The sequence below is a fragment of the Poecilia reticulata genome, chromosome 11, assembly GCF_904066995.2.
Source record: "Poecilia reticulata chromosome 11, P_reticulata-male-v2, whole genome shotgun sequence".
Classification (NCBI taxonomy): Eukaryota; Metazoa; Chordata; class Actinopteri; order Cyprinodontiformes; family Poeciliidae; genus Poecilia; species Poecilia reticulata.
This window is the reverse complement of record NC_088840.1, coordinates 11,374,241-11,397,081: the sequence shown is the minus strand read 5'-3', so window position 1 is coordinate 11,397,081 and position 22,841 is coordinate 11,374,241. Positions and strand designations below refer to the sequence as shown.

Here is a 22,841-nt window from a genome sequence, read left to right as displayed (position 1 = left end):
AAGGAGGCGCCGAATTAGTCAGAAAATATCCCTGCTAGCGTCTTGCTATGTGTAAACTTTTACCTTTTTTTTCTGAAAGGGTGTCACTTTTTCCTTGTTCCATCCTTTGTCTTCCTGGTTTCTCCAAACTCAGAGGAAGAAAACTGTCATCCCTTTCTTTGAAATGCCCTTTTTTCATCTGACATTCAGGATTTGCTCCATTTTGATCTTGATGTTGTTAATCATGAGGATTTAGGTGTGTACCCTGGGAATCAGGATTATACTCTGCCTGTCGGATCGTTGTTGCCTAACTTTAAGCCGACGGGTTTTTAAAGGATTTCCCCACAGGAAACTGCAGACAGAGGACTAACAAACTTGCTTCGGAGAACTCCTCCGTTGCAGTCCCGTTTGGATGTGAGCCAGTTGTTATTTCCATATTTTAATTATCCCCCACAATTGACTTGGTGGAAAAGTAGTGCAGTTACATATCTGTCTTGCGCACGAGGCACTCCGTTGTACCTTTAGATGTAAATTGAAAAGAATGAAAATTAAAAAATAAATGGCGACTTTTTTTTTTTTTTTTTATACGCTGATACGCTGACATGTTCTCGTGTGTGCCTCCGACAGATTTGACTGACAGTAAACATTTCCTCCTCTTTTTGCTCGACATGGTTTTCTGTTTGCTCCTCCTAACCCCGGGCGACATGCTGCGGCCAACTGTTTATACGAGACCGAGACTCGTCTGCCAGAACGAGCGAAGTGCTCGGAGTGTGTGGGTTTATTTGACGTGGTACGACTCACTCAGACCCGCCACATACAGATAAATGCTGAGAAAACACAGCTGTTAGTTGGGGGAACAGATAACGTCTTGAGAAGACCTGAGATAGGGTTAATCCGATCCTTATAACAGGAACTGAAACGAAAAAGCTGGTGAAACACAAATGTGTCTTTCTCTTCCAGGTCGTCGGTTTTATATCGTAATTTCAAGGCAGTGTTTTATTGCAGTTTTGTCGTGTGGAGATGTTAGGAACTGTGGCTGGGTTACCTGAATAAGTCAGAACATGTCGAAGTAGAGAGACTTTAAGCAGAAACATGGTTGTACTGTCAACATTTACTGCAGAACTGATGCTTTTAAGTGTTACATGTAAAACAAGAAAACAACAAAAAAGGACTTCGTTTTAGTCAACACTCAGAAATGTAAAAGCTTATTAGGAAGTAGTTCTGCATCACAACACCTGCTCTTGAAGAGAAATCTTACTCAAAACCTATTTTTCCAGAGGGTATTTGAAGCTAGCATCCATCCACTGCTCACTTTTCCTCAGAGTCATGGTGGAGTGGACTAGCCAGATTATTCATTATTCAGATTATTTCTTTTTTTTTTTTTCTTACCGCCCCTCGACACAGTTGAACCCCGGTCAAAGAGCCACTTCACTCATATCTACTGCATGAAACTTTTAAGAAGAACAGACTTGAATCAATTTCAACTTCCAACATGCCTTTATTTTATTTTTTTTTACCACGAATTAAAAAGAAATCATGTACTCAACACCATCATGTGAATTTCGTTGTACGTCAAGACACTTCATTTAACAGGTGAAATACAACCTTTACGAGCAAAGCAATCACCTGCCGTCTATTTGGAGACATTTATAAGAGCAGTAAAACGTTCTGCCGTAGCCGTGCTCTGCAGGCGTAGTAAAACAGAAATAAGTTAGTGCAGTACCTGCTGCGCTAGGAGCCCCCATAAAACGCTCTTAGTACCGTGAAAAATCCAAAAGTGTAGCCTAGTCTTGGAAACGGAGCGCTGGCAGCTAAAACGGCATTTAACGAGGCTCTGCGGCCTCTTGACTTTAAACACTTCAATTTGTTTGGCTGGTTTTGTGTCAGAGATTTACGACTAAGGAGCATATCTTTACTTCCATGCTGTAGATGTCGAAACAGGTGACTCACACTTTGGTTCTGTAGAGTGGGATCAGCCAGGCCAAAAGGAAGAACCCCGGAGGTTTCACCCGTACACCTGCATGAAGACCCGCAAATCATTTCATTCTGATGCTGAAGGCAGCTTCATTCAGCCGTAACATGACAGAATCTAGACGACAACGTGGCCCAAAGGAGCAAATGACCTTTCTGGATGAACCCAGCGGGAGGGGAGATTAAAGCCAACAATGTCCTTCATGTCAGGTCAGCAACGAACCTATTTTTAGGGCTCTACTTGTGTTCTTTTTTTCTTCTTCTTCTAAAAGACCCTAGACTCTTGTGTTTTTATGTGAGTGCATTCTGGATGTTTAGACTGACCAGACATTCTACATCGCTGAGGCCATTTGAAGGTGGAGAGAAACATTTGCACAGGTCAGTCCCTCAGAGATGTCAGCAGTTTGATTTGTGCAACGCTCCAAACGCAAAGACACATGAAAAACATGTGTCTTTGCGTGACTCTCCTTCAAAGAATATTCATTCTTTGAGTATGAGTAATTGCTGTTTTTTACAGCAACACTTTATTTGAAGGGGTGTGCATAATACTGGCATCACGCTGTCATAAGCATGACATAACACCTGTCGTGCAATGAAGGAGTCTACATGAACGTCTATGCAAATTTGCATTAAACGTTGCATAAAACGTGCATTATTTAGCATTATTGGTTAAATAGTCAAATTCTTATGCAAAGTTGCATTACAACTTTCATTAAAAATCAAGTAAAAGAGTCAAATTTGCATTAAAAGTGTCACGATTTACCGAATGACGCTTCATGGCAACAGTCGTAAACATTCATGAATGCGCCTTCACGTTCATGACAGGGGTTATGACCGTGTCATCATGTCAGTCATACAATCAACGTAATAACACTGCATAGTGCTGCAAACTTTATGCATTCAGCCCCCTTTATTCAGATAGACCTAAATTATTCACCTGTCATCAGCTGACTAAACTGAGTCCACCTGTTTGTAATTTACTCTCAGTTTAGCACAGCTGTTCTCTAATCCATCAACCGGAAACGTGCAAAAAAAACCTACTTCTAAACGTGAAAACAGTTTGGAGCAACATCACCCTGCATGCATCCCTGCAACTTTTAGATGCGACACGCCACAAAAAACATACCTGCAGCTGCAATTGCAGCCAAATCTGAGGACGGCTGATTAAAATTGCACGCCACACTTTTCACATTTTTATTAGTAACACGTATTTTTTTTGTGTAACATTTCATATAAAATTGCAATAATATTAAAGCTTACTCTTAAGACTTGACAAAATGTGAAACAGTTGAAGGGGGTGTGAATACTTTTGCAAGGCACTCTTATCTGCAAATATCCACATCAGCAGACAAAAAAAAAAACAACAACAACCTTTGCAGCGCTATAACATGTTCTCTGTCAAGTACCCTGGTAATGATTTGCCTCACAAATCTCATCAGTGCATAATGAGGGAACAAGTGCTATTAGAAAGATGCAACTGAGATGCTTATCTTTGAAGATGCATCGGGAGCCACAGGCCCACTGACAGGCTCACCCCTGCTTTAGGACAGCCGAGATGCAAGCGGAAATCACTGCATTATCATGTCGGATGGAGCCAGGAGGAGGCATTAGCTCCACGGCATTATGTTTTTTTTGTTTTTTTTGTTTTGTCTCCGTGACAGAACGTATACCCGCTGGTTCCTTCCAGACTTTTGTTTGGAGGCAACATGACTCAGTTTTTGGGTGAAGTCAGAGGCAAATTTGAGAGCGACCATCAGTGGAACCTCCCTCACCCCAACTCTGCAAGAGTACACAAATACACTGTACTTGGTGCAGATTGCTCCGTTTCTTTCTTTTCCTCTCTCTCCCTCTCTCTCTCTGTGTTTCTCATTTCTGCAACTCCCACAAATTACAGCCACAATAATGCCCGCGGCCTCCCTTTCTGGAAAGTAATATACTAAGATGGATGCATACGAGCGGATCAGCGAGCAGCTGCAGGACAAGGCTTTGGCACTTGTGCTCCCGATATCGAGAGATAATTACAGCATCACACGGCAAGAATTGTCTCACCGTAATACATCACAGGATCTCAAAAACACAGAGCTAATTTAAGAGCATGATTTCTAAGTGCTGCGTTGTTATCTTGAAGGAGGAGTTATTTCATTAGCGAGTCTCAGCTCCCTCTCCGAAGACATCAGGGCGATGCTCATTTCCCAAGAAGGCAAAACGCCATCAAGTGGAATTTAGAAATCCAATAAAAATCTTGATTGTTCTGTGCTTTGCGAATAAATTGAGTTGCCCTTTTAGAACTTGTAGCGATCCTGTAAACACACCATGCTGGGGAGAAAACAGCGGTTTCAAAATTAGATGATGATTCCCGGAATGATCCATCAATCATCGACTATAAAACTTTGAAAACGTTTTAATGTTCCTCCTGAAAAAGAAAGAGCGTGAGTTTAGCAGAGAGTGCAAAATACAGTGCCAGGCGTGAGGTGGAAGCTCATATTTGTTTCAAGCTCTTAATTATTTATTTGAAGGGTTCATTTTTCCACGGTGGAGTAATTGCACAACCCAACCAAGCAGCTTCAATTAAATCTAAATGCAAAAACCGAATACACAAATTTAATTGTGTCTTTTTTTTTTTTTTTTGGCACACAGCAAACTTTTAAGCAGAGTCAATGCAATTTGGTATATTTCCCAAAAAGCTTAACCCTTTCATGCACAGTGGTCACTACAGTGGACAGCTGTCTAAAAACCATTTTCTTGTGCTTCTTGTGGATTTTTATGTCATAAATGCACACAGATCACTGAAGTGGACACTAATACATGATAAAATACACTATCACCTACTGACCATCAGCTGCAAATGCAAGAAATTATTTTTCTTAAATCCAATATGGCCGACGGGGAAAAAAGCCATGCCGACCGACCCGGTCCCTCCTTCTACTGTAGACGACTCTTACAGGTAAAAAAAATATTGTGACATCAGATAAACCCTAAAGAACAATACTACTGACGTATTTTTCAAATAACAACTTTGTATTTGGAGAAAATTACAATTGATCACCTACATAAAATAAAATAAAAAAAAAAAGGAAAAATTCTGGTGACAGTGGTTCTGGGTCCTCAAATCAACAGATTTGCTTCCAAACTGCAAGGACACCATGTCACTGAAAGCAGTGACTGTCTAACTTTGCAGACCAATAGATCAAGAACATGAGCGTGAAAGAGGAAAGAATTTAAGTCTTCAATCATTTACTTTTAGAAATGCGACGCAAACTCGTCCGGGGGACTGGAACGCAGCGATTTTCAACATTATTGGCTGCTAAACGGTGATTGACCAGGACTGTTGGCACTAACAAAAAGTCTCTTCAGTGGGGAATTTATGAGTGACGTGTTAAAAAAGTGAGTCGGATTAAACACGAAGCTGTTTTATCCATTTTAGTTTTTCAAGATGCTGGGTTTAGAAATGGTTGGCTTGGCAGAAGTTTTGGAAATCTCAGAATTAAGGTACAGGGTTTGTAATCTCTGGGGAATAAACAGAAAAAAAAAATACCGACAGTTTTAACACAATTATTAAATCTCTCTAAAACACTTTGTGATGTTGCCTCTGTTCCTCTTTCTACAATATTTTATGCTACAACTTTCATTTGATTTATTTTATTTTAGAAAAGACTTCACTTGAAAACAAAGATGAAAAATTGGACACATGTTCCAAGCAGGCACATTAAGGCACATTTCAGTGACCTTTGGTTTCCGGGGGCTCCAGGCATGGACCGTTGATGGGCCGTGACCGTGAGCTCGGTTCATTTACACAGCAGCAAGAGGTGAGAGACGATAAAGAAATTCTAGGGAAAAAAAACACAAAACTCCTTTATTGTGCTGTGAAAAGGCGCGACCGGTGTACCCATATGACTCCACCATCCTATATGACACTCCCGGCTTAGAACTTCAGTTGTACATTTTTGTTTTAACACACCAGTGTTTGATAATTGTTTTGAGTAGACTTTTGAGTGAAATTGCTCATCCAGGCTGAAAACGTTCAAACATTTCGACACGAGACGCTGTCCTGTCCTCCTTCACTCTGCTGACTTAAAGCCGCACACGCCGTCACCTTCACAGGCCATTTCTGAGCTCTCAAGGCGAGCAGCGATTCGGGTTTGGTCCAGTGTGCTGTGACATTGGTGCTGTCAGGAGGCCTTCTGAAATGCCAAAACCGTCAGCTTCTCAGCCCAAGATGGAAACGTCTCCACGTGATTTAGAGCTTCCTCTTCCAGCTGCCTTTTTGTTTTTTTTTTTCACTGATCTCAGCGGAGAAAAATCCATACCAACGGGTTTCAACGCGTCTCCCTCAATGCATAATATTTCCGTTTCTAATCATAGTCACTATACTTTGCATATAAGTTCAGGAATTTGCACTGAGCAGCACATACAGGCATTCAGTCTTCTTGATGAAATGGGTGTTGAGCTGATGAGGGAACTGTATTCATCACGGTGAGGACAGCACGTCTTCTTCTCATCGCCGTCCCGGATTCGGCAGAGCCTGAAATGATCAACTGTGGAGCAGGTGGCTGCACAAAAGCTGAAAAAAGGAACTTTCCCTTTGTAAAATAATGGCTTTTTTCTTCTCTCCACCAAATAGTGAGCGTGCCTCCATCTCAGCTCCAGGACGATCTGCATCAGTCGATTTTGTCCCGTTACACACATTTTGATGCTGGTGTGATTCCAGCAGAACCGTCTGAATAAAAATAATAAATAAAACGGGGCTGTAAATCACTGCCAAGCTCGTGGGATTATAAAGCAAGACACCACATGGTGTAGGGCTGTCTTTGTTTTCCCCGCTCACTCATTATACAAAATCTGTCAGCCCTGAAATATTGACAAGAATGGCGTTGGCTGGGAGCAGGCGGCTGAGCAATCAGAGCATGTTGCCATGAGAGCTGGCACTAAGTTTGTGCTTTATTTAATAATGAGATGAAAAGGAAATTAACAAACCTTTTAATGAGGGATTAATGAAGTGCTACATGTTTTATTTTTAACTGAATTTCCATGTAACAGCATGTGTTGAAGGAAGAAATGCACCAGTACAGAACTAATGGGAAATTTTGACCTGCCAATACCAATTTCAGCAGATTTGTTTTTAATTAGAATCATAATTACAGTGAATGAGCTTATCACACTTTCAGATCATCAAATATTAAAGGTTACCTAACTAGATTGAAAAAAAAAAAACAAGTTTAAAATAATGGTTTCAAGAAGGGGAAAAAAAAACTCTATCCAAACCAAACTGGGTAAAGATATCGTTGCCCGTATTGTTAAATCGCAGAATCAAGAAACTACTTTTATGCCAAAACAAAGTAAGTTTAAATGTGTCATGAAGAAAGACATCTAGATAAAAAACTGAGTTAGCTGTGATGATGCGTCACCTGCTGGGAATTGTTGATGGAGGCTTGGAAGGAGGAGACCCAGTATGAGGGTCCGATTTCAGCGAACAGTCTTCTACGAAAATATCCCGCGGCCGATTAAATTCCATTTTACATCTGGTATAAAACCAACATGAACCTTTTCAGAAGAAGAACGTTTTTGACAGTCAAACGTGGTGTGGTGCCGGTGACTGGAGCCGAACGTGGACGAACTAGATAAAAGACCATAACCATACAGCCAAGAGGAGGATGAGTTTAATAATAAAATAGAACATGTACATTTTTAGGATGTGACTTTGTTTTTTTTGTAAAACCGTTCTATCAATGATCGTCACTCTTCTTTTCCTATTGGCAAAGGGCTGATAAAAATAAAAAAAAACTCATAGACATACAGTACTAACATTTTTTTTATGATTTCCAAAGATGCCTGACTTTCTTTGACTCATTTAATGTGGTCTTCTTGCGTAATAGCCCTCTGGGATTTTTGAAGATTGTTTTAAATGTAAAAATGTTTTGTCAAGTTTTAGTGACCATGTAAATCACTCTCTTCCTCATTTCCTATAGCACACGTAGACCCATCCAAAGAAGTTCTGATCATGAAGCAAAACAAATCCTTTGGCAGCTTTGTGGTCTGTCAGTGTTATGATGCAACTGCAGCGAGTCCATGCTTGTCAATTCTTGCCATTGACGTACAACGAATGGTTCTCGAGAGAGAGAGAACCGATGGTAGTTTGTTACGTAGCAATGATGCTTGAAGAGAACCAAATTGAGAACAGCACTTTGTTGTGAAAGGATGACCAAATATATCTGATGAAGACGTTATATTAAATATCGAGGAGATGTTTTCTGACAAGTGGTGCACTTTGTTCTGTCTTTTAGAACGGGAGAAGTCTCGTACGTAGCACTGCTGAGTTACTCTCCGTGTCTTCTAAGGTTTAATGAGCTGATCTCCATTAATGAGGGGTCACATTGCTGAGGTGATTTGTGTTTTTCAAACAGCTAGAGGCAGCCTAAAGAAGAGTTCGTCAAGGCGTCAAACTGAATAGCTGCTGAAAGAGGTGTACGACCTGCCGTTAGAGGTGGAGACCACGGAGACGCCGTAACAAACAGATAGCTGAAAAGACAACTGAGCAGGCCGTAAATTCCTTATGGGGGTTTCATTGTAAGTCAACCACCCCGAGACTGAACAATAAGAGAAAACCTAAACCTAACCCTTGAGCCTTTGAGCATCAAAACCACCACGCTGAATAACCCAGTAAAGGTCTTGGAGGACATCAGGAAGGTGGCCACCCTCTTTGAGAAATCGAAGGCGCAAGAGAAAGACAAAGAGGAACCATCTTGAAAGGTCAAGCATGTATCATATGCGGACTGATTGGCCAGTATTGATCATTCCTACCAATAGGGAGGTAAGGTTGGACTGAGGAATAGTTTGAGGCGCTGCACATGCCAGATCCAACAACAGGCACATAGCAAAATAGCAATAGAAACCGGCGTCAACCATATCATTAAGACTCAAGATGCAGGAAAGGCCGACTTACCTTTCCTGCAGAGGCGGTCCAGCACTTAATGTGAGGTGTAAGACGGAAACAGGCAAAACACGTACCAAATTCAACAACAGAATGTTGTCAGAAACATATCTTAGAAACATATCTGCCGAGTTTGTGTCCAGCAGTCAAAGTGTGAGACACCGTCAGGGCTGAAGAAGAATGAGAGGGTTAAGATTCCAGCTTCGGACTGGTAGACGGACGATAGGTACCCAAAGTAAAGACAGGGGCAGTGAAGAGTAAAGATCTAACTTTAGGAACAATCTTTAAAAACATTACTTGAAAAACCTTTTACTTCTCAAATTTAGCTCTGGGTTAACTTTGGCAGCTATTCTACACATTGGATACAGACTTTTATTTTTGAAAACACAAACCTGCCTTACAGTGTGTATTTAAAAAAAAAAAAAAGAATAGAAAGAGGAGCAGCAGCCTCATCGGCTATTTCTAGAAAACAATTGATTTTAACCTGAAGCGCTCATGCAGGTGATGCTAATATGAAGCAGCAAGTTTCTATTTGAGAGCCAGAAGAATTTATGATTACAAAAGCAGCTAAAAATGTTGCCTGTTGACTGTATTACTGATAAACACGAATCATTTTCTCTGCCTGTGTTTAAATGTGTCCATAGGTTTGATCTTTTGATCTTTAAGATCTTAAGTAACTTCATGAGAATAATTTTAGCAAAAGTTTTTGCTGATACATTTCCAGTCAGAGGTGTGTGTACGTAAGGCTTTAATTTTGGGTTTTTAATGATGCAACAGAACCACTTTGTTCACTGTGATGGTCATGGGTATTTAAGCAAATATTTTTGAGCATGTGTGTGTGCATTTGTTTGATCCTTCCGGTGTTAATTCTGGCCCTCTGTGGGCGACAGCACATCACCAATAAATCCAAACGTGTGCACACGATTCCTATTTTTAGAAGCCATCGCTGCCGAATCACTCCATCCTGGCACAAAAATGCCTCAAACGAATCATCAAAAGCCTAAAATGAAAACATTAATCCTCACAATGATTAGAGCAGTTAACCAAAACGGTTTAAATTAAGAGAGCGGAGAAAACAAGAAAAGAATAAGTTAATAAATTACGTATGTGCCCTCGTGTAAAAGTTGTGACTTCGGTTGGTTCTCTTCAGTGTAACACTAAGATTTGCGCCCACATTTAATCTTTTTTGTCAGTCACACAGAAGGCTATGAAATGAATCTCTGCATTTACGCACAGAGGATAGAGGAACGCACCGCTACGACGGCCGAGGACGAACTGCAGAGAGCTTCAATGAGGAGCGATAATACACTTTTTTTTTTATCAGGACTCCGGGCAAAGCTGATGCAGCACTCCACTTAGCTCAGCAAAAGGAGCTCCTGTGACTGATAAACCCTTTATATCTTTCTCTCTCTTTTTTTTTTTCTATCTACAATATGCATTTTACCTCTCAGCCCTGTTGATATTCGGCATCGGCACAGACACAGCAACTCTGAAACAACAAAGCCGTCAGGAATGCAGCATCACGGGACGCACGGGTAGCACAGAGTTAGGAACTAACGAGTAAAAGGCAAGCGGAAAGTGAAGCATAAAGTCATTTTAAAACACTGAAAACACCTTTTGTCAAAGAAAACAAAATTGAACATACATATATGTACATAAAAATTCCAGAACTGTAAGCATAAAATAGTGTCTAGAAATGTTACCTCTTCCATGTCATATTAACTTAATGTGTGTGAAGGGGTGTTGAACCTCTGCTTTGCGTTCACGTAGCTGTGATGAACAAACAGCACCCTTTGGTATAGGTGAGGTTAGGAATGATGTGGTCCTCAGCTTGATAGTAATAATAATAATCGTAGTGATGGTTTCCATCACTCCGTTGGTCGAAGTCGTAAAGAGTTAGAACTGCTACCCACTGAAGTGTCACATTTAGTACTGTCGTCAAGAACAGAAAGCACCCCAGTTTGCAGTAATTTGATTTCCTCTCCGTCTCTGTGAGCCGACCCACACACACACACACAACAGTATAGCAGCTTTAGAAAGTCAGCAGACATCATGAACAGCTCTCTCCTCTCGCGTCGCAAGTTCTCGACATCAATGTTCTCGGGGAGGGAGGAGCTGCAGCAGCAACGTAAGAGTAAAGTGTAAATAAAATGCTTCAGTCTCGTAGCTAATCCTCTCTCTCCCCGGCGAGCGCTCCGACTCAGACCCGTATACATTCACCCCCCCCCCACCCCGTGCCGGACAAATTAGCCTCTGAGATTTATTCGCTGAGATGAGGCGGCTAGAACTGAATCGTTTTCTTCTTTTCTGACTCGGCGTGGTGTGTGTCTGCCGTCACGCTCTGACTCTAAAGCGCAGTCTAAGCGTACGTGTCTCCCGATTTGAGCGCCACCAGCTCCGAGTCCTTCGTGTGGCAGCCGTTCAGGTGCTCGGCGTTGCACTCGTGGTGGTACATGAAGGCCGGCACCTCGGTGATGGAGGTGGCCGTGTAGGACGTGGAGCGCATGGAGCAGTGGTCCTTCCGTCGCTGACCCCACTGGGTTTTGTACTGCATCCACTGTCTCTTCAGAGCCACCTGCACCTGAAGGACACAGAAACAGACACACAAAAAATGTAAAAAAAAAAAAAAAAAAAAAGCACAGGTCTTATTAAAATAATGATAATAAAAAAAGACTAAAAAGAAAACATTTGCCCCCAAATTCAGCATCTTTTATTTTATTCCTCCCGTCTGCTCTCCTAATGGCTCCAGCAGACGTTTAGATTTACATCGTGTGGTTTTGGTGTGGGGTTAGAGGGCAGACACCACATAACCGATATTATGCGAGAATATTAATCAAACTGACACTGATCGTAACTGACGCGGAGCCTCGCAAACATGTTCAGACCACGTTTTTACACTCTTGTCACGTTACAAACCACAGACTTCGATGTATTTTGTTGTGGTCTTATGAGATTAACAGATTGTGTGATTCTGAAGGGCGATGGAACGAATAAATGTTTGATATTTTTCTAGCTAGTAAGAATCTACAAAAAAAAAGCACAGCGTGCATTTGTGTTCAACTACCCTGAGTCAAAGCTTAAAAAGAAAAACATCTTTAGCTGCATTTTGAGCTGAAGTCACAGAATAGTTCATGCTCACCAGATTGGATGCATAGTTTGCGTTGATGGTAATTTTCTAATCTTTATATGAGCTTCTCATTTGGATTTATAACCGGGCTTTGACTGGGCCATTTTAATTCATAATTATGCTGAGCTGTAAACTATTTCTTTGCAGCTTCGGACGGATCTCGTTGAAAGGTCTTGTGATGAGGTTTTGCTTGGGGACAAATCAGCTCATAAGAGTAGGAGTGCAATCTTTAATCCAGGCATTTTGTTTTCTACCAATAGTGTCAAAACGAATTTGTTCCTATAACAAATAAAATCTAAAAGGTATGAGTAAAAGAGCTTCCAGATTTTTGCCTGACATTTTTCAGTCTGATAAAAATAACATTTTTCCACATCGACATGGTTTTTTGCAGCCATTTCGGTGTCAGAGAAGAACTTGAGAAATTAGTTCATTAACGGAGTCTTACTGTGAGCATCTGACACAGAAAACACTTTTAAGAAGCAAATGAATCAAATCCAGTTTGTAACATCTCAAAATCCATTACTAGCCTGATGACTTACTGGAAGTAATCCCTGAAAACCCCTCTCTTTCGTCTTTAACGCGTTAATCAGTCGCGGTGTTGTATAAAGAAACACAATTATCTCGTAAATACAAAATTCAGCAGGGACGGCGACTGACAAGAGTCAGAGGCTTTGCTGCGTAGATGGACTGACAAAGACAGGGAGGGATTCTGGCGGATTCACTGTGACGAACAGAGCATATGTAGTTTGTTGGAAAATTGCTGCAGCCATTAAAATACTTAAGGAGGCAACAAGTTGTTTAAACCTAATTAGTGCACTGAGCAGCTTCTGACTCATTAAAAAATATTACGGACTCAACTTTTTTCACCTACTATTTGCTCTGTCACAAAGCAAACAGCACTAATGGCAAGCCCACGCAAACTCAGCCATCGTTCGCTACGGGTGTTAACTGCTTTTGCATCGGGTTTAAGTTGCATTTCCTCACACATGAAATATGAGCGTCTGCAGAGAATACAGAAGGTGCAATCTTGAGCGAGCGAGAGAGAGAGAGAGAGAAATGGTGTCTTACATCGAGGTCAAAGGGTCTCTGCAAAACTGCAATAACAATAACAAAATCTCACTGTGTCAGAAAGGAAAGTTAAGAATGACATTTCTGAGTCACAGAGCATATTGTCAAAATTGAGAAAACAGAAAGATAATTTACCAACATTCCTTATTTTCACTTAGTGGTGTCTGCTGCCCTATCGTTCCCTCTTACAGGGGAACAGAAAATTGGGTCAGACTGCACATGGTTTGTGTGAGGTGAGGATTCAGGATTCAGTTTGGGCTGAAACAAATCTGAGCCGCAGAGAGAGCATCACGCAGACCCCAGAGGATTTAAACAGATGACAAAACTAGGTCGCTTGACCTAAACAGATTTTTGCAAAGTGACAGAGGCAGGATGAAGTGACCGCCAGCCTTAAAATGAAAGAAATTTTCAGGCTACACATCCATGACTCACAGTGCAGTGATCCTTAACTTTCCCAGCATTTTCAGTAACACATATTTTAGCCTGCAGACAGGCGTGGCGGAAACTTTGCTTTTAAATTGAAATTCTAGGTAAAAGGAAATTGGCGATTCATTTTATAAACACTTATGTAAATATCCTCGGCATTCCTGCTTCAACGTGAACAGAGCTGACCCCGCTGTTTCAGGTCCACTTTGCTTACTGCAGTTCTCCTTTTAAACAGTAGGTGTCTCTGCAGAGAAAATCTGCCTGCGTTCACCAAGTGGAAGCAAAAAAAAAAAAAAGTTTAGCAATCCAAGTGATGCTTTTAGGTATCTCATGTTTATGTATCATTTTGCTGTGAATATTCACTCTTTCATTAGATTCAGCCTCGCATGTTTTGGTTGAAGTTTTTCTTTTAGACTGCTGTTTGATACTTGCTAACAGGGTCTGTGCTGCAGTAATGAGAGGCTAACAGTGAGTAAGTGAGTCAAACATAACACCTCTGAGTTGGTAGTAGAGACAAGTTGGTGAGAAGGTGTAAAGTGAGAGAGGCAGCAAGGGCAGAACAATGATGGTTCAGTAAATGCACATTGTCATGTTAATGTAATGTAGATGACTGCATTATGACTTTTTTTTTTTTAAATAAGGGAAATCAAAGGCAGGGTTTATCTTTGAAACCATATCAAAAAATCATTTAGGGAGAATGTGTTTTTTTTTTCCTGGGTGTACATTCAACCTTTAAGACAGTTTAGAAAAAAATGAACATATACATTCATTTAATATTATTTGCTCTTTACCAGTATTATAATGCTAGTGGAAGAAATATGGCTCTTTTTATGAGTAATGACACTTTCTGCTACGGTACTATAGTAAATCTTTTACAGTTCTTGGTATATTTTTCTATCAGAACAGTTTTATTTTTGCTTCAACAGTATCACACATGAACTCGGAGGAGAACTTGTCAGTTCTCACTCATTACATCTCAAAGCCTGCAGGGCTGCGCTGCTACTGTGGAAAAGATGCGTCTCTTTGTAAAGATTTGCTTAATGAAAGACAACCTGTGCAGAACATGTCATGCGTGCTCGTGTCATGTTTTGTGGGGACATGTTTGCACTAATTAGACTCCATACTGGAGCGCGATCACACCAGAAGCTCAGGGTAAACCAGTTTGTTCGGAGCAGCACACTGATACTGGTGAGGGTACGTCAAGTCTTTACGCATAGCGCTGTAATGATATTAACGAAGCTGCTAATTGTCGCAATGAGACAAAAGAGCAGCTGAGGCTTAAAGCTTCCATGTAGGACATCTTGGTTGACGACACAAACACAACTTGGAAGCTGTTTGTCTTGCTGCCCTCGCGTCACAATGGGGCCATTGATGAAACAAGGCAGGTCTGTGCAGCTTGGCCTTGAAATTGAAAAAAAAAAAAAAAAAAAAAACTGAATTGAGCCCAGCCCCAGAAACTCTTGTCCTGATTAAGGGAGCATGAATTGGTCGTTATGTGGGTGAAGAAAAACAAACCTCGCTCGCTTCGCTGTGACAGGTTGTGCGCTAGCCCTTTAAACATGTGCGCCGCACGTTGTTTTCACTCAGAGAGTCGTTTACATAGTTTCGGTTGATTCTCCTGGCTGCTCGTGTAGGAGTTAATAGCTGACCTGTTTTACAAAACAAAGGCAGAAACCCTAACTCCACGGTAGGATGATTTTTGTCGTTTTGCGCCAACATCTGCTTGTTGTGTGCTTGACTGTTTTGGCCTTCCTTTTTATGAACTCGAGCCTTCTGTTTGAGTTCATAAAACAATATGTCATCATCTAACCCAGGGACGGACTGTCAACGGGACAGGTTTTTATTCCATAAAAAATACACAGGAACGACCGACCTCGGCTCACATTACTTTGCTAAGCTGTTCCTTCATATTTCGTCGTCTTACAACCACAAAATTTACAGCATCGTTGTGAAACAGAGCAAAAAAGGAGCTTTTTGTTTAACTAACAGAAATCAGAACATTTGCTGAGCGTGACTATATGCTTACAATATGCCAATATTTGATAAATTAGAATTTAATTTTTATTTTTTTTGTCTTGGTATCTTAATTCATTAAATGAAACAGCATGGATTACATTAATTACACAAAGACTTTGTTAATTATGATGTTTTTTCACATACAGCTAATGGAAACATAGAACATGACATCAGACCGGTAAAAAAAAAAAAAAAAAATTATACAGAAAAGTGGATTTAATGTAAAGTATGTTTAATAGCTGCAATAATAATTATTTATTTCATTGGTGCTTCTGCATGAAACGGGCAGGAAAATGAAACATCCGTCTTTTTTCCTCCTACATCCCAATTAAATACTACTTTGTTTTGTGAAAACCCAATTAAAATCATTGAAGTTACAGACCACACCATGAAACGATGACAAAAAAAATCTTTTTCAGAGGTGCAAATTCTTCAGCGCGCTGCTGCACGTCAACGTCTTACCGAGAAGCAAGTTTTCAAATTTCACCGCTTTGCTCCGCCAAAATCTCGCACAGATGGTTGAGTTTAACGGTTTGCTTTTTGTACGCAGTTTAAGCTGCAATGCACCAGAACAAGGTGATAAAAACCTCCAATTCAAGCTTCTTGAAGACGTGAAGCTTAAAAGCGTCTTTCACTCATTGACGCCGGAGAGCCAAGAAGTCTCCACAAGCTCATTAACCTCGTAAGCAAATGTTCGTAAGAGATCTAAATCATTGGTTGAGGGGAAGTGTTTGAATCCAGCTGAGGCTGTTTGTCTCTCAGCTGCTGACAGATTTAGAAGGGCTGACATTGGGATGTGAAAGGAAAGTTAATTTCCAGTTAAGCTCGGCATAAAAGCAGTCATTATATGCCTAGTCTGACTCGTCACTTGACGTGACCTTTCCGCATTAACCGGCTTCAGATTGGGCTTCTAAGGGACAAGAACCAAAAGGAACTTAAAACCTGCTACAAACAAAACTTTGACCTTGTATTTAGTGTCCATGGTTCACGATTTGACATGCTGTCAAGAGCAGATACATATGGAAGAGACACAACCTAAAAATAAAATCCAGACATGTCTTAGCTGATGATGCCAGATGTCCCAAAAATAATGGCTCCAGCAGTGAGCAGCTTTATGGCTGAGCAGGTCTCAGGATAACAGGTGGATGCTGACCTTTACAAAAGGCCAATTGCCCCATTCAGGATAGCAAAGTCATGTCAAAACATGGAACCAGACTCTGATAACTCGTTTATCTGCTAACCATATAGATATACCAAGACTTTAAAAAGTTGAATTTTAAAGTCTACAGAGGATTTTTAATTTTTTTTTTACAGCTTGAAGATCTTTGTTAAAGAGCCATGGACAACTCACCCAAAGAGGGGTGAGTTTTCTCCAGCAATAAGGAATACTCTGACTCTGATGTTGCCCCTCCCTCACTGTTTCAGTGCCCTACTGTGACACGCGGCTCTTGTTCATGTGAAAGATAATTGGGTGCTTGGAAATTTTTAGTGTGAAAACTAATGGAGCGTTGTTGTTTTTTAAGTAAAGTTGGGATGCCTGTTAAGCAGCAATGTCAGGGCTTGTGAATCCAATGTAATTAGCCAGCTAAAATCAGTTATTTAGTTTGAGTGGTGATATTTAAAGTAAAAAAGGCAAAAAGAGAAAAAAAAATACTACAGAATAAGCAGATTTACTTAAGCCTTATACTCATTCCATTTTCCGCTTTACTCTTTCACCACCACCAATACCTTTTTTTTAAAAATTTAATTATAAATTAATCCTTGCAAGACTATGCTAAAACTGAATCACAGATGTTTGTCTAAATGTCTTGAACTAAATAAAGTATTTTCATAGATCATTGTCATAAGTGTATATGTAAATATAGTATGTATAGACAGCTGCTGGATGCTAAACCAAGAGATTGTCAGAATACTAGCCCATGTTCTCTCACTCTCAAAACAACAATAAACCAGTGTGACAGCATTATAATACCCATAATACAACAGGGTATATTAGTTTATCAACAGCAGTAAAAACTGTGTCTCTTTTTTGTTGTTCATTAAAACTTTTTTCCTTGACAATTTCCCCCTGTTTCTCTTGGTATTTATACTCCGTTTCATCTCCCCACAATTGTAAATATAGCTGGTGTATTTTTGTTTTTCATTCCCGTGTGTGGAGACTTTCCTTTTGTGTCCAAATCTGCATCTCTATCTCTGGTTTGGGTTCTCCTCCTCAACTTTCCCTGACACCCATCTCTATTTTTAGATGAAAATCATGGGAAAAGCACCGGTATTTACATAAAAGTCTTTTTAATACAGTTTGTGTAAAATTAATAGTGTTCTTTACCTCGCCATTGAAGAAGCAGAATATTGTTGCCACCAGCAAACCCTTAAAAAAACAAACAAAAAAAATCATTCATTTCCATCCATCCATAAATAAATTTATCCACAATCAATAACATTTGGTTAGCATGTTCAGGACTAAAAGGACCCACTAAGGATCTAGTAATAAAATACCAGCTGCTGGACAGCATCGTCATTCTCTACTGTTAAATTAATTTTTCGTTCCTGAAAAGGACATACGTAAAAATGGACATTTTCGAGTTTATTTGAAATTCCCGCAGTGAAAAGCCTAATGGCTTCTGCTTGACCAGAGTCAGAAGGCTAAGCTAGTTGCTAACTGGTTAAATTAAACAACTCATTTGGGTTTTAAACAACCAGAGAACAAGCTTAACAACAGGCCACTGATTCTATGCATTTCTCTCATTTATGGTAACTATGCGCAGCTCTCCGTTAAACTATGACCACCGCACTGCAACCAGTTTAGCAAAGACCCCCGTCAGAGACAGTCTTATAGTAAGCTAGCAAAGTCTGAGCTACTAGGCTATGTTAAAAACAGTTATTACATTTGCTTTATTTGCACAGCAAAGATCATCTCACGACACATTGCAAAACCATTAGATCTATATATTTTCAATTCAATTAATTCAAAGGTGTTGTGAAATATGCTAAGAGAAGCTAAAAACTAATAATGAACACAAAAAAACAACAAAAACAGGAATTTATATAAATTCTGGCTAACACTTTATTTGAAGGGGTGAGCTCTAAAAGTTGCATTAAAAGTCCATTAAAAATGCCAGCTTTGCATGGTTTTGTAAATTATGATAATCTAATGCAAAGTTGGCATTTTTAATGGACTTTCAATGCAACTTTGCATTAAAAGTGTCATTATTTACCGAATGACACTTCATGACAACAGTCATAAACATTCATAAAGACTTCTTTATGTTCATGACAGGTGTTATGTCATGTTTTTGACAGTGTCATGTCAGTATTATGCACACCCCTTCAAATAAAGTGCTACCAAATCCTGTAAGAGCCTCCAACCTGTTTGACGCACATGTGTATGTAAACTTCTGACCCCAACAGGAGCAACACAAGTACTATCTTAAAAATGAGCCAAACAATTTTCTACTCAAAATGTCAACGACAACAGTGGAGAGTTTTACTCTGGATGCATACTGAGGTTTGGTTTCCATTTTTGTAAAAAACGTGTTATTTTAATATTACAAGCAATCTTTTAATACGTTTCCCTCATTACTACCGTAATATTTATTTGGCCTGTCTGAAATCTCATCCGTTCACAGAGCATTACAGCAGCACTATCGTAATTTGTAACAGTCTGCTCCTTTAACTCTGGGTTGACTTTATCTGGCACTTTTGATTAATGCCGTATCTCGGTACCTACCTGGTAGTGCATGAGTATGTGCATGACATACTCGTACACCTCACCGGCCAGACGGTTCTCCGGCCGCCAAGGAAAAATGACAAACTGAATCCCGAGCAGGGGCACCAGGATCAGGGTGGCTCTCACCGCCTTCATGTACATGTTGGACTCGGCTCGGTGAGTGTCTCGCAACTTTGTCACCAGCACTCTTATGATATTCAGCAGGAAGAAGAGGTTGACCTGAGACAAAAAAGAAACGATTTTGCGTTCAAACAAACGTCGCCTTGCGTCAGAAGCTGTGAATAACGACGAAGCTTAAGTGGAAGCAGCAGACTTACGAGAAGGGCTGCCACTATGGGTCCGTGTACTGCGTAGAGCAGATGGGTCTCAACGCTCATCCAACAGCTACAGCGAGAAAAAAAAAACCAAAACAAAAAAAACATCTCAGTCAGAACTATTCGCTGCCCAAGAAACACACGAACACACACGTTATGAAAACACACATGCGCACAAGCCGACACGCTCTCACTCCGCCGCGCGCGCGCTACACATGTGTAAACCTCTCTTTGTTTATTTGCACAAGCTTTATGGAACATTACTCACTTGTCGTCAAAATACTTTTTCCTCGCCACGGCGTGGATGGACACGGGCACCAGAGGAAAGCCTGGAAGGGGAAAAGACAACCATATGAGGCAGCGTTCATTCATCATCATGCATCCCTTAGATGTGCTGAGCTTCCTTAGAATATACGGCGTTACTTTATAAAATATATCTGGAGGTTTTTGCTTTGATACGTCTTCCGATCCCCGTTTTGTTTCATCGGTAACAAATGAAAAGCCACATGGAGGATTTTCAGTGACACTTCAGTGTAATTTGAAATTCTTCCAGAGGAGACTAGGCTCAGATTTTTTATTATTTTTTTTAAACCTTTTTTCTGGACACAAACACAAAAATCCTTGTGTAGTTTATTTTCACACACCAACTGCACTCTGCAACAGATCAACTGCAGATGGAGCTGACAAAAAAGACTTTTCTTTAGCCACGCACAAAATCACAAAGTATGCAAATCCCTTTAATTTGTTCATATTTTGTTGCACTGAAACCACAAACTTTAATGTGTCGTAATGTAAGTCTAATGAAATGTAGCTCATCATTGTGAAGTAGAAACAAAAAAGTTAGTGGTTATTGATACTGGGCTCATTTATGTCAAGTCTTTAAGAACAAAGTAAAACACACTGAAGTTTGACAAAAGATGAAAAAGGTCAAAAGGTTACGGACGTTTTAGTAAGGCATTATGCACACTTCCCAGAAAACCTGGCCTCAAGGACTTGAATATTTAAAATGGTGACGACTGTCGGACACACTGGTTCAAAGAAAGGGAAGGAAAAACGACTTGAGTCAAATTAACCCACCAAAGGGCTTATAAAGCTGCCAGCATGTCCACAATCTGACATTCTGTGTCAAAAACCAGAAGCTGCAGTCATCATTCTAGATCCTGTACGTTTTTATGAAACAGCCTTACGACTCAAAAAACTCACCCCAGCCCAGCAGGTAGTACCAGTGCAGGTGCTGCTCCTCTGCAAACACGGCCACCACGATGAGTGTGTGCAGGTAAATGCCCTCACAGAGCATCCAGAAATAGTTGCAACCCAACATGTACATGTGGAAGAAGTGCAGAACCTTACAGCTAACCTGCAGGGAGGGGACAAAATACGAGAACCGATTACTTGTTGCGCTTTTGCTTTCTCAAATACTCCCACCTGCTTTGCATTTTCATACGGTATTTTATTGAGATTTACCCTGGAAGAGCAGCACAAAGTCAAGTTTACTTGTGAAAAAGGAGGAAAATTAAAAATTTTTTTTTTTTTTGCAGATTTTCGTATTTTGAACCCAGAACACATTTCCTTTACTTTATCATGCAACACTTGACAAACTGTGAAGTCTCAGAGAAATTAATATTTTTGCCGATTTGCATATATGTATTTTGCAGCATTTGTATAAAAAGGATTCAGTTTAAGCACTCCTAACATCATCTCAGCACGACATCAAAAAACAAAGAAAAAAAAAGAAATGATCTAATGGGATGTTTCATTGCTTTTGGCAGACAATCATTAGGAGGCGTTATGCTTCCCAGGCTGAAAAGACATCTATTCATTTACCCCCTTTGGAGGTGAGTGGAGTTGAAAATGGTGATTTTTGCTCGAAAGTCAGAGGCATCTGTGATTGTGTTTGTTGAACAGTACAAAAAATAATTGAAAAAAGTAGCTTATGGAGAACCACGTGGTTATATGCTACTTATGAAACTGCCGCTGCAACGCAACAAAAATGACAGTACATCTCATTATGGTTTATGTTCCTTGATTAAGTCATTATATTAAGAAGTGATGACTTTAATGATATATTATTATCATGTCAATCTCATCAAACCGCAGCCTGCTAATGTTATAATTATCGACACACTTGTGGATGTGCTGCAAGTCGTAGTTCTTCTGTCGACTGTCAAGAAAAGAGCAAAACGACTGAATGTGCTGAAAATCTTCCTCACTCGCTCATTTTCTGAAATCACTTAATCCTGCTCAGGGTTGCGTGGGGACCGGAGCTGATGTCAGCCGAGAGGCGGTCGGCGAGCAGGCAGGACAGCTCGCCAAGCCCGTCGTCATGGCCAACACACAAAGTAAACAACCATGCTCACTGTCACTTACACCGAAAGGCACGTTTGAGTCTCCAGTCAGTGTAACTTGGATGTTTTTTTGGGGCAAAAAGCTGCAGAAAGTCCACCATCTTACAAAACTTTTCATCATGGAAAGTCTTCTATTAAAAAAAAAAAAAAAAAGCAAAGAGCCTTTGAAAAATAATTAAACGCAATCATATGTTGGCCTAAAGCTAGTCGAGTACTTTTAAGAAGTTTCAAATGAATTGGCGTTTTCATTTCATTGACACATCTGAAAGAATTTTCGTAGCTGGTATCTTCCTAAAACTGATGTAGTTTCAAAGTAAACTCAGCATTGTGAGGTGCCACAAAGCTCTGTCCTAGGCACCCACCACATAAGTGTTTAATTTGTCAAGTTGTCAAGCTAGTTTAGCGCAATTATATTGTACTTCATTCAATAAAGGAAAAGAAAAACTGAATAAATACATTCCACTCTTTTCTTTTAAAATTTTCCCACAAAACAGTTAAGGGCTTGACTCATCATCATATCTGCATCATAGGGTTAAAACTCCAAACTTTTTATAGGAGCCCTGTACACCAAGGTCTGAAAAGTTCGGGTTGTAAAAGCCCAAGGCAGCAGATTATCTAGATCTCCTTTGTGTTCAATCTCCTCCCGGGTTCGACAGAAAGCTTTGAGGCCGAGGTCCTTCTACAACGCTTGCAGGCCAAACCAGACTTTGTATCCCCACACCACAGAAAATAGAATACGCATGTTTTCTTAGGAAAAGCAAATCTTTCCTACAATCTACTGTTCCTAAATCACAACCTCCGAAAGCAGGATCATTCATCTCACAGTGGCAGCGATTAATTTCAAAATGTTTCCCAACAGGCGCATTTGACTCCAAGCCATTGCTACTCCTGATTTCTCTTTCTGCGTGTTTTTTTTTTTTTCAGAAGCAGAGCCGCAGTG

The 22,841-nt window shown here is 40.3% G+C and overlaps 1 protein-coding gene and 1 long non-coding RNA gene across 4 annotated transcripts in view; both read right to left on the bottom strand.

Annotated features, from left to right (window-relative positions):
- Positions 1-7,591: 7,591 nt before the first annotated feature.
- The window catches only part of calcr (calcitonin receptor), a 67,670-nt gene continuing 52,420 nt past the window's right edge, over positions 7,592-22,841 (bottom strand). For all 3 annotated transcript variants that reach the window (XM_008421736.3, XM_081612976.1, XM_081612977.1), the window contains 6 exons: positions 20,760-20,913; positions 19,825-19,885; positions 19,560-19,626; positions 19,243-19,461; positions 17,842-17,883; positions 7,592-11,459 (listed from right to left, as the gene is read on the bottom strand). In XM_008421736.3, coding sequence (XP_008419958.1) covers positions 11,238-11,459; positions 17,842-17,883; positions 19,243-19,461; positions 19,560-19,626; positions 19,825-19,885; positions 20,760-20,913 — 765 coding nt within the window. In that variant the 3' untranslated portion in view covers positions 7,592-11,237. The remainder of the gene's footprint in view (positions 11,460-17,841; positions 17,884-19,242; positions 19,462-19,559; positions 19,627-19,824; positions 19,886-20,759; positions 20,914-22,841) is intronic.
- LOC145553884 (uncharacterized) lies at positions 13,972-16,179 on the bottom strand. Its single transcript, XR_014089929.1, has 2 exons — positions 15,015-16,179; positions 13,972-14,900 (listed from the first exon to the last, which is right to left on the bottom strand). It is a non-coding gene; the product is annotated as an uncharacterized LOC145553884 (long non-coding RNA).